This window comes from Melanotaenia boesemani, chromosome 15, assembly GCF_017639745.1.
Source record: "Melanotaenia boesemani isolate fMelBoe1 chromosome 15, fMelBoe1.pri, whole genome shotgun sequence".
NCBI classification, from domain to species: domain Eukaryota; kingdom Metazoa; phylum Chordata; class Actinopteri; order Atheriniformes; family Melanotaeniidae; genus Melanotaenia; species Melanotaenia boesemani.
In genome coordinates this window covers 2,967,626-2,985,347 of record NC_055696.1, presented here as the reverse complement: position 1 = coordinate 2,985,347, position 17,722 = coordinate 2,967,626, and the positions used below count along the sequence as shown (strand labels likewise).

General features: G+C 39.8%; 2 protein-coding genes across 3 annotated transcripts; both read right to left on the bottom strand.

The window, feature by feature from the left end:
* Positions 1–884: 884 nt before the first annotated feature.
* Positions 885–13,062, bottom strand: dhx33 (DEAH (Asp-Glu-Ala-His) box polypeptide 33). 2 transcript variants are annotated; one of them, XR_006012936.1, is made up of 13 exons: positions 12,706–13,062; positions 12,322–12,482; positions 12,013–12,240; positions 11,744–11,914; positions 11,338–11,523; positions 11,081–11,192; positions 9,822–9,981; positions 9,598–9,686; positions 9,385–9,512; positions 9,055–9,258; positions 8,885–8,971; positions 6,897–7,627; positions 885–895 (listed from the first exon to the last, which is right to left on the bottom strand). XR_006012936.1 is itself a non-coding variant. In XM_042008420.1 (12 exons), the coding sequence occupies exons 1-12, from the start codon at positions 12,914–12,916 to the stop codon at positions 7,319–7,321; spliced, it is 2,046 nt and encodes a 681-aa protein (XP_041864354.1). In that variant the 5' UTR covers positions 12,917–13,062; the 3' UTR covers positions 6,815–7,318. The 2 variants fall into 2 exon arrangements, 1 of the variants encoding a protein (XP_041864354.1); XM_042008420.1 differs by lacking the exon at positions 885–895 and having other exon boundaries at positions 6,815–7,627.
* On the bottom strand, positions 3,059–5,569 carry LOC121654333 (complement component 1, q subcomponent binding protein). The gene is made up of 6 exons (XM_042008421.1): positions 5,184–5,569; positions 4,404–4,554; positions 4,227–4,320; positions 4,011–4,106; positions 3,787–3,912; positions 3,059–3,682 (listed from the first exon to the last, which is right to left on the bottom strand). The coding sequence occupies exons 1-6, from the start codon at positions 5,434–5,436 to the stop codon at positions 3,533–3,535; spliced, it is 870 nt and encodes a 289-aa protein (XP_041864355.1). The 5' UTR covers positions 5,437–5,569; the 3' UTR covers positions 3,059–3,532.
* Positions 13,063–17,722: the final 4,660 nt, after the last annotated feature.

Here is a 17,722-nt window from a genome sequence, read left to right as displayed (position 1 = left end):
TATTAAGAAGGAAAAACCTCCAGCAGAACCAGGCTCAGAGAGGGTGACCAGCTGGGATTGGAACAGGACAGAGCCCTGGAAGAAAGTTTCTCTAAACTTAGTGTAAAGGTGTTTACAGTTTTTTAATTTACAATATCATTTCTGTATTTTACACCATTATTACTGTATTTTCTTTACAGTACCAGTACTATATTTTTCATTATAGTAACAGTGCTGTAAAAAACATCATTACTGTATTTTGCTTGCAAAGCCACTGGTGTATTTCTGTTTACAATATCATTACTGCCTCCATGAAAGACGCTCTTAGTAGTTCCAAGAGTAAGGACCAAAACATGCAGCAAGGCCTCTTTCCATTATCACCGTCCTCGTCTAGGAACAGCCTGCTAGAAAACCTCAGGCCTGCAGAGACTGCTTACCTTTTGGTTTTTTTTTTTTTTAAAGGCTCAAGACCTTTTAGCTTAGCTTTTAACTGAATTTAATTAAATCTTTATCTAATTCATGTTTTATTTTATGTTATTTTATATTATTACTTTTTAACACACTATTTTATGAAGTCCTTTATGTGTATTATTTATTTATTTAACTGCAGTGTTTTTCTCAGGGAGATCCTTTGCACCAGGAGCTTTGCCTGCTCAGTCTGGGGGTTGTTGCCATGGTGATTGCCCTTAAATTGATGGCTGGAGGTCCTGCACTGCAGCCCTACAGCTGTGGCAGGGATAATTTTATAAAGTCCTACGTGTGTGTGTGTATATATATATATATATATTTATACACTACCGTTCAAAAGTTTGGGGTCACTTTGCCATGGGATTCAACAGGGAAGTGACCCCAAACTTTTGAACGGTAGGGTGTATATATATATATTTATATATACATCTATATACAGCTTGTTTTACTTTAATATGCACAAATATTTTTTACCATGTAAAGCACTTTATGTTGTCTTTGGCAGGAAAAGTTCTTTATAAATAAAACTGATTTAATAGATCCCTAAATTCAGCCGCCCTTCCAAAAAATTGTCTGTCGGAAAAGACAAAACAGTTTAAAAGTTAAATACTGTTTTTAAAAGAGCAGACACAAAGTGTGAGTTTAAAGTTATTCTTTACTCTTAATGTGAGTTTCTTAGGGTTAAACCACAGATTTACAAAGGAAAACACTGACTATGGCGTGGGAGGCCACGGCTGCTGCTGGACAAACAGCATTTAGTCAGTAGATCAAGAAACTGACAGACTCCCATAATGGAAGGCTTACGGCTGTTACTAAAATAAGGCAATATGTTGTTTTTTTTTAATATTCTCACTTTAACCGATGTAAATAAATGTGTGGGTTGAGAAAATGGTAATTTTCCTTTAATTGCATAAGTTGTCCAATAACTGTGCACACAAAGACGTTCTCCTAAGAAAGCCAAAACCTCACTTTTACTTTACTACACATTCATTTTTGAGGTTTACTAACATTTTGAATTGACTGAGATCACTGTAGCTGCTCAATAATAACATGAATCCTACACAGTGTGTAGAAGATATGCTACATTTTGATGCAGACAAATTCCTTAAGTAGAGTCTACTCTTTTCCTTCTTGTAGATACTTCGTTGTATTGAAAGAGTAGTCTGTTGTCTAGATGAACTTCGAGGTACTTGTATTCCTTCAACACCCGAAACTCAGTCATCTGTTTTGTTTTATGCTCAAGATGCGATTGTTTCCACTACATTCTGACTGACCCGTTCCCTGCACTCAGCTTCTTGTTCATCACTGATCTGCTCCACAACTAGAGTATTTTTGTAGATGAGAGGACTCAAGTTGTGCTGGAAGTCTGAGGTGTACCTTTAAGTAGTGTCATAACTTTTATTTCTTTTAAACTCTAATCCATTTTATAACATTTTTATTTAACTGTACTTCTTTTTAAGATGTTTATAGTTTTAGTAATTTATTTATGGCTTTAAATTGTGCATTACCATTTAAACATAATTTCTTTGTGCATTAAATTATATTCAAGTAAACAGTACATTTAATAGTATACAATTGTTTTAGTAATTAAACTTTAACATCTGCACATTCGTATTAAAATCCTTTCATCATTCGTTTGCAAAACAGTATAGAAATTGTTTAGTAATAATAATACATTTTATTTGTGGGCGACTTTCTTGACACTCAAGGTCACCTTACAGGATAAAAGAAGAATAAAACAAATCAATTAATACTCATAAATTAAAGGATGCATAAACAATAATAAAAGCAGTGTGAAATATTACAGTGAGCATGCCAGTTTAAACAGATGTGTTTTAAGTTTGGATTATTGAATCAGAGTTACGGAGGTCTGGGGAGAGTGAGTTCCAGAGATGAGGAGCAGAGCAGCTAAAAGCTCGGCTCCTCATGGTAACAAGGCGGGCGGGGGGACGGTGAGGTGGATGGAGGATCTGAGGGGACGGACTGGTATGGAGACATGGAGGAGATCAGAAAGGTAGGGAGGAGCGAGGTTATGGATGGCCTTGTAGGTGAACAGCAGGATTTTGTAGTGGATGCGATAAGTGATGGGGAGCCAGTGGAGCTGCTGCAGGATGGGGGTGATGTGATGGGTGGAGGCGGTTCTTGTGATGGCCCGGGCTGCTGCATTCTGAACCAGTTGAAGTTTATGAAGTGTTACGTTGAATGCCCTGAATGTGGGATTTAGTGATCTAGAGGTAAACCTGTATATGAAACTGCAACTTCTAACTTCCACCAGACTTGCTCCTTACACCCACGAGGTTAACATTTGAATGGCTCAAAATAAATAAAATAAAATAAAGAACAGGATCTGCTTTAAAGCCAAGATTTGCTTGTCCAATATGAACTACTACAGCAGCATGTCAGTGCAGAATAGTGGGAGGTGGCAACATCTTTGGATATTAATGTTCTGTTTTCATGACCATATTAATCATAAATATGTAAGAAAAATAAATAAAACTATGAATAGGCTGCATTTCCTCAATTATGTCTTTGTAATTTTACACTGAAAAACTATACTTGCACACATGAAGACAGTCTGAATTATTTAGGTGTAAAAATGACCAAATCTATGTTCTGGTATCAAACTTTTATTGGACAGACTTCCCATCTTCAAAGCACACAGATGAACACTGTTTACCAGTCAAACCAGCTCAACTTAAGATGAACTTTGTTTCCTTGCCAGCCTGAAGTACCACATGAAAGCTGTCACAAATATTCAACTGAAAAGTGACCTCCCGCATTAGAATCACTGGACCTTTCACAAATCCCGACTGGCATCTAACATCCAGGGCAGTCTAATGGTTTCTGCACATTGTCACTGTGGCATTTTATACATTTAATTTAAACTACTTTGGTTAAGTTACAGAAAAATAAGCCACATTTGAACAAAGAGGAAACGCTTGTTGCCAAGTTTTAATCTGCTCAGACACTAACAAGTCTCCATCAGTCTCTTTATGGCGCCAAATGCGCATTAATGACCAAATCATTATCCACCTTTGCCAGGCTGTGCGCTGTAGAAAAGTGACTATTGGGTTTATGTTTAACATTAGTTACATTTTACAAAGCCTTGGAGATCTTCCAGGAACCTGATGTACTCTTGATGCTCAATAGCGGTGCTCAGCTCCATGAGTTCATCAGCGAAGGTGTTGTCAACACCGCGGTCGGCCAGGAAGTCCATCAGGTGGTCATACAGCGCCTGAAAAAAGGAAAAAAAAGCAGCATTCTTAGGGACCGAAATCTACAGCCTTAACAGGTGTTCTGCATTTTTGTAATGTTTTTTTTCGCTGTCTCAGCTCTTACCCAGTCCAGAGAGTCTGTGTTAAGTGTGTAGCTCGTCTCCTTCCAGTCCGAATCTCCCTCCGGCTGGAAACTGACTTCTCGAATGGCAAAGATGTCGCTCTCCTCCTCACCCTCACCATGACTCATCTAAAACAAGCAAATTGAGCTTGTCTAGTTAACCGAAATAACCATCTTAAAAAGGTGGCTCAAAACCATCCTGCTGGCTTTTTTTTTTTTTTAATTACCTCGTCTTCAGGAAAATGGCAGTCAAACACGAGGGAATGTTTTGCACCCTGTTTAGTTACTTCAACCACAAAGTTGGGTGTTGACACTATTTCTGGCTGTAAATAGAAAAGAGATTTAAAGAAAATCCGCTTTCATGAGTCCAATTTTTCAGGCTGACACACTGCTCATGCCTTTATATAGACAGATCCCAAACACAGGAAGGATTTCTAACGCACCTCCTCCTCTGCTGATTTCTGCTGCTGGCCTTGCTCCCCTTCCTCTTCAAAGTTTGGTGGAATACTGTTATTGACATTGAATGTGACGGAAATTCTGGAACAAGAGAAGAGTAACAGTGAGCTCGTTTAATGCATCAGTTTCGTCTACAAGGAACGAGTAAATTTTGGCAGCCATACTTTTCACCAGAAACTTTTTTGGTGAGTTTAGCCTCTGTGCCGTTCATCTCCAGCTCCCATCCACCTGACATTTTGGGAAGCGCTTTGTTTTTTTGGATCTTCTTCTCTTCTTTGATTTCATCAGACAGGAAGTCGCCAAACGCTTTGTCACCTGTTGAAAGTGAGCAGCACGTTATATGGCTTCTTCCTAGGAGGGTACCAGTCAGTTCAAACAGCAATGGGGAGTTTTTAAAAGTAGATTCAATGTCAAGATTTACTTAAAAATAATTAAACAGAATGCTGAGTGTATTTGACAAGACTACCAGCTTTACTTGGGGAAAATTAAACAATGTTGGTCTGTACTTGAAGTTAATTAACTGCACTTTACACTGGATAATCCAGAGGTCCAAATAATTGTTTTCTATGAGTCGGAAATATGGCTGACCTTTTTGTATTCATTTTATTTCTCCCTATAAAATTTGATATATTATCACATACAAGTGAAAATAGTCTGTTTTCTGCTTCCAGTGATTTTAAGTAAACTATTCTCAGGTAGCAAATTTTTCCACGTTCAAGTGTCTTTTATTGGCCGCACCTCCCAAGGTGAACCAAATCTTCAAAGTACGAGGATGTTACATTTATATTTCACACAAACGTCCCCGTTTAATTATGTGCCATTTATGTCTTCATATATGTGTAAAGTCACGTTTAATCATGAAAGTGTCAGACAACGTTTAAATTTTGGCTTAGTAATTGCATATAAGTTAGCTAGCTAGCTTAACTACACAAAAACTGCCTTACCGTCTGTGTGCAGCCCTCCACATCCACACGACACCGACGGACTCAACATTTTTGAGCTGAATAATTTGGGTCTGTATCCTGACGAAGCTCCGTTATTACTGAACATCCACAGAGACCGGGTGAAGGGCCGAGCTGTGGCCGAACTGGGAGAGCACAGTGTCGGACAGCTGAGCGGCAGAGCTCGCGCTGCGGGTGTTGTAGTTGAAGAACGACGAACTGCGGCGCCAATCACGCGCACTACCGACTTCAGCATGACTGGGTAAATATACAAAACAATGCAACAACACAATAATTTGATTTAACCTTACACAGAACACCGTGAGCAACTACCCGGCAGTACTGCTCCTAGCAACACGTGTGGAAGGACACATTGACCTAGCGTAACTATGACCTCTGCACCGGAAGTACTTCAAAAGTGAAAATAAAATAATGTTACCAAATTCAAATAAAAAATATCTTAAGTAATGTATGCCATATTACTAAAGAATGTCATATAAATAAACAAATAAATATTTTATTCGTGGTGGTTCCGCCATGTGGCAACAGTAAGACATGGATCGATCCACGACTGGAAGGATTTTGCCCAAAAACAGCCTCTAAACTCATGTGACAGAAAGTCTATGCAGCATCTCCCAACAAGAACCGAGAGGACTTGGAAATCGACTTATAATTAAAATAATCTTAACGTCTGTTTCCGAGATGACCTGCTGCAACATTTCCTCAACAGAATGAATTAATTACGGTGGAAGACTGGGGTTGTGAAACAGTTGCATCATGTCAGACATGTAGTCCGGCTGCCAGAAGGTGGAGCTCTTGGACAACGTGATTAAACAACCTCATTCCAACACCTGAACGGGTTTGTCACCATCTATGCTACAGAATCACGTGACTCAGAATAATTGTTTATGCAGACTTGTGTTCTGGAATGAGTGGAAGACATCTTTTTATTATAAATTATAACTGTTGTTTTGTAAGACTACAAAAATATTAACATACATAACTCATCAAATGCATGCATTATATCTTATTACATGCAGGCATGTAAAATATGTGTAGATCTTTTTGAAGAGATTCTGTAAACAAAGGTACATCATAGTTTGGCAATTCTCCACAGGGAACCTTAGATGCATTTGGTGTTAACATTGTTGATGCAGTTTATTCTGGTTACAGTATATATTGTACAATCCTGAGTCCAGTTAAAAAAAGATGAGTATCGTCCATCCTGTTCTTCAACATGATGTGACTTACATTCTAGAGCTTATTGAGGACCTGAGTGACCAGATCATTGACTATCATCTCATGCACGGCATTCACTGGTTGTCAGCATACATGTCCGTGTGGGGGCTGAGTTTGATTTATGCAACACTGTAGAGAGAAGACATGCTGATTCTCCTGACATGCATGTGACTTCTAGACCAAATGGCTTACTGATGAAGAAAAACAGCACTCACAAGCTAACATGGCAAATGCTGCATGTTGAGTGTTTATCATAGCAAAAAGTGTGTCACACTGATGTGAAAACGTATTCAAATTTATATTTTTGAGTTTGGTTTTAATAGATTAGAATAAATCTACAAACTGTATATAGAAAACCTTTTAAGACCATTCTGTGTCAACCCCAAACTATCTGGTAAGAAAGTTTAAGACTTTTTTTAAGCTCGAAAAAAGTTTTTTTTTTTTTTTTTTTAAAGGCAAAGTCCTTTCTGTGAAAACAGCAGCCACAAGTGGCCTGTGACAGCATTCTGAATACTGTTAGTAGCTGGCTTAACAATTCAACTTACAAAAAAATCACAAGTAGCAGTTTTTGACTTTTTGAGTGCAGTATTAAACATGCTTCTGTGAAATAATCGGTGCTGTAAAAACACATGCAACTGAAAAGCAACACCTGAAAAAGTACCTCCCTACTAGGTGCTAAACATGTAGCTGAAAGTAGGCTTTAACATCTGGATTGCTAAAGGCTGTACTGACATCTTGATGAAAGCCTTGATATGCAGATCTGCAGTGCTACGTGACACATGCCAGATTCATGTCAGCTCAGAGGTAGAGGAGTCCTGGAAGGTTCACAACACAGATATTATTCTGCACTGACTTGTGAAAAAGAACCCAGTACATTTGGATTTGAGGCAGACGTCCTGTTAGCTTTTTGTGAGGTGCAGTTTGCGGCCAAAGTACTCCGGCGCTGCATCCAGCAGCCAGTCAGGGTCCACCAAACAGAGGTCTCTCATGTAGCAGCGCGAGGTGTGCAGCAGCTCATTGAAGATCACGTAGGACGGCTTGGCCTGGAAAAGGACGGACGACGGGTGGATGGCCACGGGCTGGTGGGTGTCCAGAGCTAAGTAGCTGCCGTCAGGCTGCAGCTCCGCAGCGTTGGTGAACATCCCGTGGGCGAGGCAGCGGCGAACATTTCCTGTGTCTGCTCCACACGACTCTAGCTTCAGATTCAGCTGGGAAAACAGGAAGCGTCAGGAAGGTCAAGCAATCCATTCTGACAGAAAGATGGTCCACAAACAAGCCCTGGTAAAAATGATGGAATCTAATCATTTTACTAAAACAACTTATATTTTTATTATCTCAGAATGAACCCTTTATATCTATGCTACTTGCTGAGGGCCCACATACATGGCAGCTATTATATTTGTGCTAGGGCTGGGCAATATATCGAGATTTTCAAATATCTCGAAACTTTATCAGATGCAATATAGAGGGAATATCGTTTATATTGAGATAGCTTAATTTGAGTTAAAAGCATCTTTTCTTTTGGATTTTGCACAGCTGTATTTTTGTTATGGTTAAAAAGTATTTTTCATTCATTTTGTTTTAGGAGCATTTAATTTAATATAAACCTACTTTAATTTCAGTCAACTGTTTTAATGCACATGTGCTGCCAATCCTTAATAAAAGTGTATTTAGCACTGAAGGCTGTAAATTAGAGCTGTCTCTTTGGTTACTTGACCAAAAAAAAAAAAAAAAAAAAAAAAAAAAAAAAAAAAAATATATATATATATATATATATATATATATATATATATATATATATATATATATATTTTTTTTTTTTTTTTATCGTGATTCGGGTCAAAAATATCAAGATATAGGATTTGGTTCATGTCGTCCAGCCCTAATTTGTGCCACCATTTTTACTATGGTGTCTCTGAATGGACAAACAAGTCTGTATGTGAAGTGAGAACCTCTGAGCTTTGAAACTGAAGCACTGATTTTGTTTGATAGTTGCTAGAGCACAGATTAGGATAAGTAGTGTCTTGAAAGGACCACAGAAGAAGACAGTACGCATGTAGTTACCTAGAGTGCAAACACTGCTGCACCCAAGGCCACTGGATTCACTCACAGAAGGAAAATATGTTTATTTCTGGAAGAATTTTGGCCACTAAAGGCACAGCTGTGCTTGGTATTTGAAGTTATTTATATGCCAGTCTTTACAATTAATCGTCAGTAATTCTTACGCACGGTACCTTTAATTAGTTTCTGTTATTCAGTCAGGTTAAACAGCTCATCAAGTTTTGTTTGCAAGCATGCTCTTTCATCTGTAGATGGCACCAATTTGTTTTAGAAATAATAATAATTACAAGTTTTCTTGTATGACTTATTTCAACAGACTCAGATTCTTACTTTTAGGATAAATGAGCGAAATGCATGCAACAAAGAGATCAACACTGTAGTCACAGAGAACAACAGATGTGTACCTTGAGGCAGATTTCTCTTAGCTGTGCCTGGACCTCTTTCACCAGACTCATGTTCCTGCTGTTGACGAAGTTCTCCCGACACCACTCCTTCAGAAGTAAACATTTGACACGTTACAAAGTAAGCAGCAGTATTTCTTATTTTCTAGTCATGTACATTTCTTAAATCCTACCTTATTACCGCTGACTTTCTTGAACGCTCTGTAAATGTTGAGCAACGTCATGTGGTCTCCCTCACTGGAGGTGAACTTCTTGCGTGCTGCGAGAACCTCCTCCCGCCTGGCCGGAGGGTTGTACAGTACGGTGTCCACTGAGAGCAGCGACACAATGCTCAGGACCTCCTCAGAGCAGGAGTAGTCCGGGGACATCAGGATGGTCTGTGAGACAAAGCAAACAAGACAGAAGTGTAGAGATAGATTTTTCTGCACTGTGCAATTTTTTTTGGTAGGCAATATAAAAAAATAAATAAATAAAAAGATCTGAGCACAAGCAGGTCATTGTACCTTGGCATATCTGGGCTCAAGAGGGAAGCTGGCCATCTTCTTCCCCAGAGCAGTGAGGAGAACTTGCTCCTCTTTTCTCTCCACAGCTCCCAGCAGCTCCAAATGCTCCACAGCAGAACGGACGGCCTCTGGGATAAACAAGACACATTGCTACCACTACACGCCCTCAGTGAACCAGAAATACTCAGAGGCTTATGATCAATGGCATATCACCTGGAGAAGGCTTGGACATAAAATCAAAATTCATCACATCTGGAATCCCCAGTGCCATGAGCTGCAGCATCACACTGGCCAAGTTACACCTGCAAAACACACACACACACACACACAAATGCAGGGAGCAGGAAGAGCTATTCAATCACTCTGACCTAGAAATATCAACACATAGAAGCTGCTGATCGGCACACAGCGAGCATCTCAGAGACTTAGTGTCCTACCTCTGGATCTCAGGCACAGTCATGGGGATGAGGTTGTCGAACTCCTGCTCCGTGTAGAGACGGTAGCAGAAGCCGGAGTCCTCCCTGCCGGCCCGGCCCGCTCGCTGCCACGCCTGCGCCTTCGATACCCGCTGCACTGCCAGCACCTCCAAACCGCTGTCTGAGAGCCAGACATTTACGCACAAATGAATGAACCAACTATTCAAAAACACTTTGCTTCCGTCTCTTAAATAAATACAGTAAATATAAATATGAATTGAAATTTTGAGTCAAGGTTAGAAGATTACATTCAAACACTAAGATACTTTCTTGAACAGAAAGAAAAGGCATTAGTGGGATGTAAATACTGATCTCATCATCTGATGCATATTCTCACGAATTTAATTGCTAATTTATTTAATCATTACAAAAAAAAAAAAAAAAAAAAAAAAAACCTCCATGTCCCCAAAATGAAGTAAAATAAATTTCCTTTTGATTAATCTAAGTTAAGGATTCACTTCAGGGTTCACAACCTGAATTAACGATATTACACTGCTTACAGTTAGATTATACTCTACTTTTCTTGTTTCTCTCAGTAAAGAAAAGAAAAGAGCCTGAGGGCATCAGAAATGCAGTTACCTTAAAATAAACTTTTATCAAGGATGCCAGATAACTGTCAAAAATCTTGAAATTTCTGGTTCAAAAGTTTGTGATGTAGTAAAGATGTTTCACAGTCATAAAACTCTCAAGATGCAAAGGACAAACTCACAGAGAAAAGCTTGTAGAGGCTGATGAAAATTGTTAAAGCAAGTAACATAAAAGATGGAGGATGCTACCGGGCCACTGCAAGTTTTTAAAGTACTGAAACATCAGGAAGAATAAAATTAGAGGACCAACAGGTCAGTTTAAATCTAAATGTGTTACTCAGTATCAGAAAAATGTAGGTGAGGAAAGGTTGTTATTTTTTCAGCAGGACCTGAAGCCTGAAGCAAACACAGCTTAAACAGTGATAGAAGAGAGGTAATGACAACTCCTGCGGTTTAAAAAAAAAGTCAGACTGTACTGAATCCTCTTTCTTCTCACCAGACTTCCTTGTGTATTAATGGTCTAAATCACTACATTCAACCCTTGTTTATTACGTGATGATTTTCAGACCACATGTGTGACAGTTGATATGCAGTGCAGGGTGTGGGCCTTTCTAAAAAGGCCAAAAGATAAAAATGATAAAAGTAGAGTAAACATCGAACTGATACATGTGTGTGAAGACTGAATCATCTCACCAGGATTGAATCGTTTGGCCTTCACCATCCCTGTGTCTATGACGTATTTGATCCCAGAGATTGTAACTGATGTCTCGGCGATATTGGTGGAGAGGATGACCTTCCTGCAACCCTGGAAAACAGTGGATGGGACAAACATGAAAAGCTATAACATAATGTCAAATGTACAAATAAGAACAAAAAGGCATCTGAGGACCACTGCAGAATAACAGTGCATGTCCTCACTGCTCATCTCATGAGTTTCCTGATGAATTTACCTTTGGAGCTGGCTGGAAGACCCTGAGCTGCTGTGCTGGGGGTAGGGATGCATACAAAGGGATGACTACCATGGGGCTGCAGCCATCAGGAAGGTGCTTGGCGATGTCTCGACATGTCCTAGCCAGAGCCTCGATCTCCTCCTGACCAGTCATGAAAACTAAGATGTCATGGGAAGGTGGTGCCTCCTGTGCACAAGCAATGAGGACAGCATGTCAAAAAGGATCATCACACTTATATAAGCACAACTGTAAACTTACAGGTTCTTTGTAATGCTGAAGGAAAAGGGGTCCGGCGTTTGTTATGCTTTGATTTAAACTTAAATAAATATCTTTTTTTGTTAGGAGTCTATCTCATCAATCAACCAGTAACACAAGAGGGGTCTCTCCCAAAGATGGTGAAGACTACCTGATGGATTTGGAAGATGGAAACGAGTGCAGCCTGCAGATAGTCTGACTGAGACTGCTTGGTGTAATAGATCTGAATGGGGTGCTGCCTTCCCTCCAGGTACAACACAGGTGACTTGTTGAAGTACTCAGAGAATAGATCCACATCCATTGTGGCAGACATCACTATGACCTGAGCCGAAAAAGACAAAAGGAGGAAGCTGCCTTTCAGATGTGTGAACAGAAGCTTTCAAAATAGAGAATCCTGGAGCTCTGACACCATCCTCCTACCTTCAGGGGATTCTTATTTAGCTCTCTGCGCCTGCGCTGAGCGGTCTTAACCACACCAAAAAGTACATCGGTGTGCACAGTGCGCTCGTGAGCTTCATCCAGTACCACCACAGTGTAGCGCAGCAGTAAGGGGTCTCCAATGGCCTCGCGCAGGAGCATGCCATCTGTCATGAACTTCAGCTTTGTTTCTGAAGAGGTGACGTCTTCAAAGCGCACCGTGTAGCCAACCTAAAAGAAAGATTCAAAATTGATGCCACAATATATTTTATATACACATAAAGAAGATTTTCTTTTACTTGTTTTGGATACCAGCTTGCCAAGTTGAGTCCTCTTCTCTTCTGCAACTCTTCCTGCCAGAGAGATTGCAGCAACTCGACGTGGCTGGGTGATGGCGATCATACCCTGACGGCCGATACCAGCTTCATATAGATACTGAGGGATCTGAGTGGTCTTTCCAGAGCCAGTCTCACCTGAAGCACATGGAAGTTAATAACATTATAAATCCACAAAACATAACAAGATGGGCAATCATGCGTTGCACAGATAATTACTGACTGGAAAAACTTCCCATGATCTGTTCAAAAACTACATTTAATTTAAATGTACATACTAATCTATCTTTGAAAGTGGACTCCTAATGACAGTGATCGACTAACGTTTAGCAGTAATGGCTAACAGCTTTGGATTCTTTACCGATTAAAATGGCATTGTGAAGCTGTCTCAGTTGGTTCAGCAGCTGAGGTTTCGCCTGGTAGATCGGAAGCTGTCTCCTCTGAACGTCTATCGGAGTGTTCACATTTCCCTTTCGAGGCAGCAGCATTCCAGGTTTATTCTTCTCGAGGCGGAAAAAGACAGACCCCGGCTTGAATCTTTTAGCCGGAGGAGGGTCGGGGTCGTGGGGCATGGTCTAGAGAAAGTGACTGTGATAGCAAAAAGCTCTGCGGCTTTTTTCTTGCGACTCTTTTGTGTCAAATAGAAATTTAACAAAAGTTTTGTCGTCCTCGCTGACAGACCGAGCGAGCGTCAATGCGGATGTTTTGCTACCTCTGCAAAAACGTCACCACGTGGTGAAATTCAGCGCACACGTTTGACGTCATAGACTCAAACGAACTGACCTTTCATAATCTATCTATCTATCTATCTATCTATCTATCTATCTATCTATCTATATATCTATCTATCTATCTATCTATCTATCTATTATACAATCTATTTTTCTTTTATAGGGTTATACTACGTATATTGTATTATATTATTTTCATTTTTAAATATACATACATATTAGTGTACATTGTGTTTCTTTTTCACATTCTTTGTATTTCTTATGAAATTATTCCACTGCGGGCATAGAGAAACAAATTTTCTATTTTCCTTGTGTCTGGTACATATGGCAGTTTTCTTGAACTCTTTTTGAAACACTGATTTATCTCATTAATGAAATATATGTCATTCTCTAACAGTGATTTAAGCCAGGCCACACAGGATCCTACAAACTAAATAATTGATTTTCTTCTTCAAATTTTGCTTTCTTTACATTAGATTATCACTTTGGTTAAAGAATCAATTAAATATTTCCTAAAATGTAGACATTTTGTGTTATCTTAATCTGTCTCTGGAAAAAGTAAAAGTCTTCTGCCAGAGGATCTTAAACTTCATGAAGGCTCATTTGGTTTTAAAAAAAGTAAGATTATTATCTCATTCAGTTAACTCAGAAAACAACCCCTGTTATCTCAAGATGGCAAGGTAGGTAAGTCATAATCTTGAGATAATGATCTTAAGAAAATGTCAAGCATGACTGGTCTTGGCTTCCGTACATGGGGTGTGTGACATTACACCCCTTTTCTCATTGTGAACAGGGTTCAGTAGAAAATGGTAATAAATGTGTCACATGAAATAACACTGATTTGGTGGTGACAAAAAGAAAAGAAAAAAAAACCTGTCCAATGGGCGTCTGTTGGCACTGGAGATGTTTTTAGAAACGGTTCCCATCAACTATCAGTGATTGGAGCCTTTGAAGCCACTTTTTTGGCTTCACATCTGTTTTTAGTTTTTTGACCACAACAGAGGACACAATGACTGTTTGTCACCTGTATGAACTTGCTGAAGTGTTGCCTTTAATTATTTTCATGCCGTGGTTGTTCTTTATCAGTGCAAATAAGAAATTCTTGTGAAGCAATCATTGTTTTTTCTTATTCATACATGCAGAATGGAGGTGGCTCAGGGCTGCATCTGTGTGCGCTTACAAACAGTCAGTGTTGCTGAATGTGTCTCAATCCACAGTAATGAACTGTGTAGCATTAGCATTCAGATGTGGAAACTATAATCATATATTATGTAGATGACTCACTGTATTTTGTAACATGTGGACCTGCATAATTGATTAATTTTAATCCTAATAATTCATTTAAAATTTTATCCCTAACTAGTCGTGGGTGATAGCACAGAAGAAAAGCAAGGACTCTGAGTCATAGGGTAAAAAAGCACATTAACTGTGGAAAATGTGCAAAATTAAGCTAGAACCAGCAATCTTTGGCAACCACCCCATCACTACCACCACTACCATTCCCTCTTCCTGCTTTTAAACATTCCTTGCTGAATGAAAAGTACCAAGATGTTGAAGGTAAACCTTATTACGTAGGATCACAAATGAAAACTTATATTAGTTATGTATTTACAAATTCAAACTTAAAATGTATCTGTAAGGAACAATTTCATGTGAGCATAGTAGCTGTACAAATTTTCAGCCCTGAGTGTGAACAGTGTTTGGATTTATGGATCAGTTTTAATAATAATAATAATAAGAAGAAGACATTTTATTTGAGGGCACCATTCTTGGTACTCAAGGACACCGTACAATGATACAAAAAATATTAAAAGGAAACAGCAATTAAAATAAATGAAATCAATAGAATAGACAGAACAATATACATCAGATGGAATAAGCAGTCTTGAATAGATGTGTTTTTAGTTGTGATTTGAAATGGGGGAGTGAGTCGATGCTTCTGAGTTGGGATGGTAGTGAATTCCAGAGACGGGGAGCAGCGCGGCTGAATGCTCTGCTCCCCATGGTGGTGTGACGGGCGGAGGGGACAGACTAGTGTATGGAGGAATAGGATCTGAGAGAGCGAGAGGGAGTGGGAACATGGAGGAGGTCAGACAGATATGGAGGGGCGAGGTTTTGGATGGCTTTAAATGTTAACAGGAGGATTTTGAATTGAATGTGGAACTGGACTAGAAGCCATTGGAGCTGTTGGAGGGCAGGAGTGATGTGGTGGATCGAGGGGGTTCCAGTTCTAATGCAAGCAGCTGAACTCTGGACCAGTTAAGGTCTGGGGGTTAAGGGAGGGACAGAGACGATTGATGTTATGTAGGTGGAAGTAGGCAGATCTAGTAATATTTTTGATGTGGGATTGAAAAGATGTGTGCTGTCAAGGATGACACCCAGACTCTTAACCTGTGGGGGAAGGTGAAACGGTGGAATTATCAATAGTGAGAGAGAAGCTGTTGGTTTTGGATAAGATGGATTTGGTGCCAATGAGGAAAACCTTGGTTTTGCTACTGTTCAGTTTAAGGAAGTTTAGGGTGAACCAGGTTTTTATTTCAGAGATGCAATCAGTGAGGGAGGTGGGCAGAAGAGTGGATGAGGGTTTAGTGGAGAGGTAGAGCTGGGTGTCATCAGCGTAACAGTGAAAGTGAATACTAAATTTGCGGAAGATTTTGCTGAGGGGACGAAGGTAGATGATAAAAAGGAGGGGCCCAGGACAGAGACCTGGGGGACACCTGAAATGACGGGGAAGGGATGGATTTTAAGGACTTGAGTTTGAAATAACTGCGTGCGGCCAGAGAGGCAAGATGTGAACCAGTCTAGAGGAGTTTTGTTATTTCACATTCTTTCTTAAAATCAAGTTGGCCTGGACAAGAGCCCAAAAGTGTGAAACTGTGCACTGTCAAGATCAACTTTACCCTCAGGAGAGGGTAAAAAGTAAAAGTAAAAATATTTATCTTTTTCTGTTTAATTGAGTTTAATTTGATTCATCATTGTAGTAAAGTACATTTTTTTTGCTTGAGGCTGAACCCAAGTGATGATATTAAAATAATCAGGGTGCCAGTGAATCAGTCATATTGCAGCAGTTTTGTAAATCCAACATATTTAAGGTTCCTAAACTCAACAGAAATTGTGAACATAGGTAAGATGATGTTAGGCTCACCTGGTAGAGGAGCCCACCCATATAGACTTAGTGCAGCTGCCACAGATTCAGATCCTGGTCGAGAGTGATCTCTCCTATCCTATTCTTTGTATAGCTACTGCCTAATAAAGACCACTAGAGCCCACAAAATCTTTAACTCATTATCTTGAGATAATGATCATGAGAAAGAAGTTTCAAGTGCGACTGCTTTCGGCATCTGTATGTGGGTTGTGACAGTAATGCACCACTATAAAGTTGTTTGGAACCGCCCAACCGTCACACAGGTTTTCTTCAAAAGCTCCCGCCATCTCTGCAGTTCGCGTCTTCTTTTTCCTGCTTCTTCTTCTTCTCTGGTTCATTCCTTTCACTGCGGTTGCATGTCAACTACACTCCTCAACTCTGTTCTGCTGTTTCCTCAAAAGTTGACCAAATAAAGCGCGTAAGTGATGCAGGAGATGTACGAAAGTATCCGTCCATCTGCAAATCTGTCTTCTGCATTGAGATTTGCAGCATTGCCCCAATAATGACCCCGTTGTCCTACTTCATTTACAAACAGGATGCAAATGCACAATGAACAGGCAGGGTGAAAAGGGCTTTTGACTAAATTTCTTTTTTCATAGTTTGCTTCTTGTTTCTGATCTACTATTAAAGCAGCTAAATGCTGCTTTTTGATTGCAATACCTTTTTCTGAGCCTTGAATGTTTGAAACTGTAACATTTAGCTTTGTGGATCTGTTTTGTTATTTCATGTTCTGACATGACCCCAAGGCCTGGGAGAGAGCTCAAAGTTGTGAAACCTAATCTGTTGAGATCATCTTTCCCTCAGGGGATTGATCAAGTATTTATCATTTTCCTTTCATTCATCATTGTGGTAAAATACATTATTTCAGCTTGAGGCCAAACCGAAGTGATGATATTAAAATCCTCAGGAAGCCAGTGGCCCAGTCATGTAGCAACTTTTTTTTTTACATAAAACATATTTAAGGCTATAAAGTTCAACAGAAAATCAGACATCTCAGACAATCCATCCATCCATCATCTATACCGCTTTGTACAATGAGGGGGCGTGGGGAAGCTGGAGCTTAACCCAGTATTTTTTTTAGTAGGTGAGAGACAGGTACACCCTCGCCAGGTCATCAGTCCATCGCATGGCCAACACAGAAAGACAAACACTCACTCACACTCCTTCCTATAAGGAGAATTTAGAGTGACCACTCAACCTAACATGCATGTCTTTGGACAGTGGGCGGAAGCTGGAGTACCCAGAGAGAACCCACACGGGGAGAAACGCCACACATAAAGGCCACTGTTGGAACCTCCCCACAGCCGAGGCTTGAACCAGTGACCCTCTTAGCTGTGGAGCTCACCACCACAGCATAGTGGAACAATGTTCTTTTATCAGCAGCAGTTAGACATGTCACTGTCATGTTTCCTGAAGCTGCATTTACATAAAAAAAAACAGGAAAAAAGACAATGAAAAGAGAAATGTTTTAGTGTACAACGTTTGCTCTGGAGCAGTCTGGC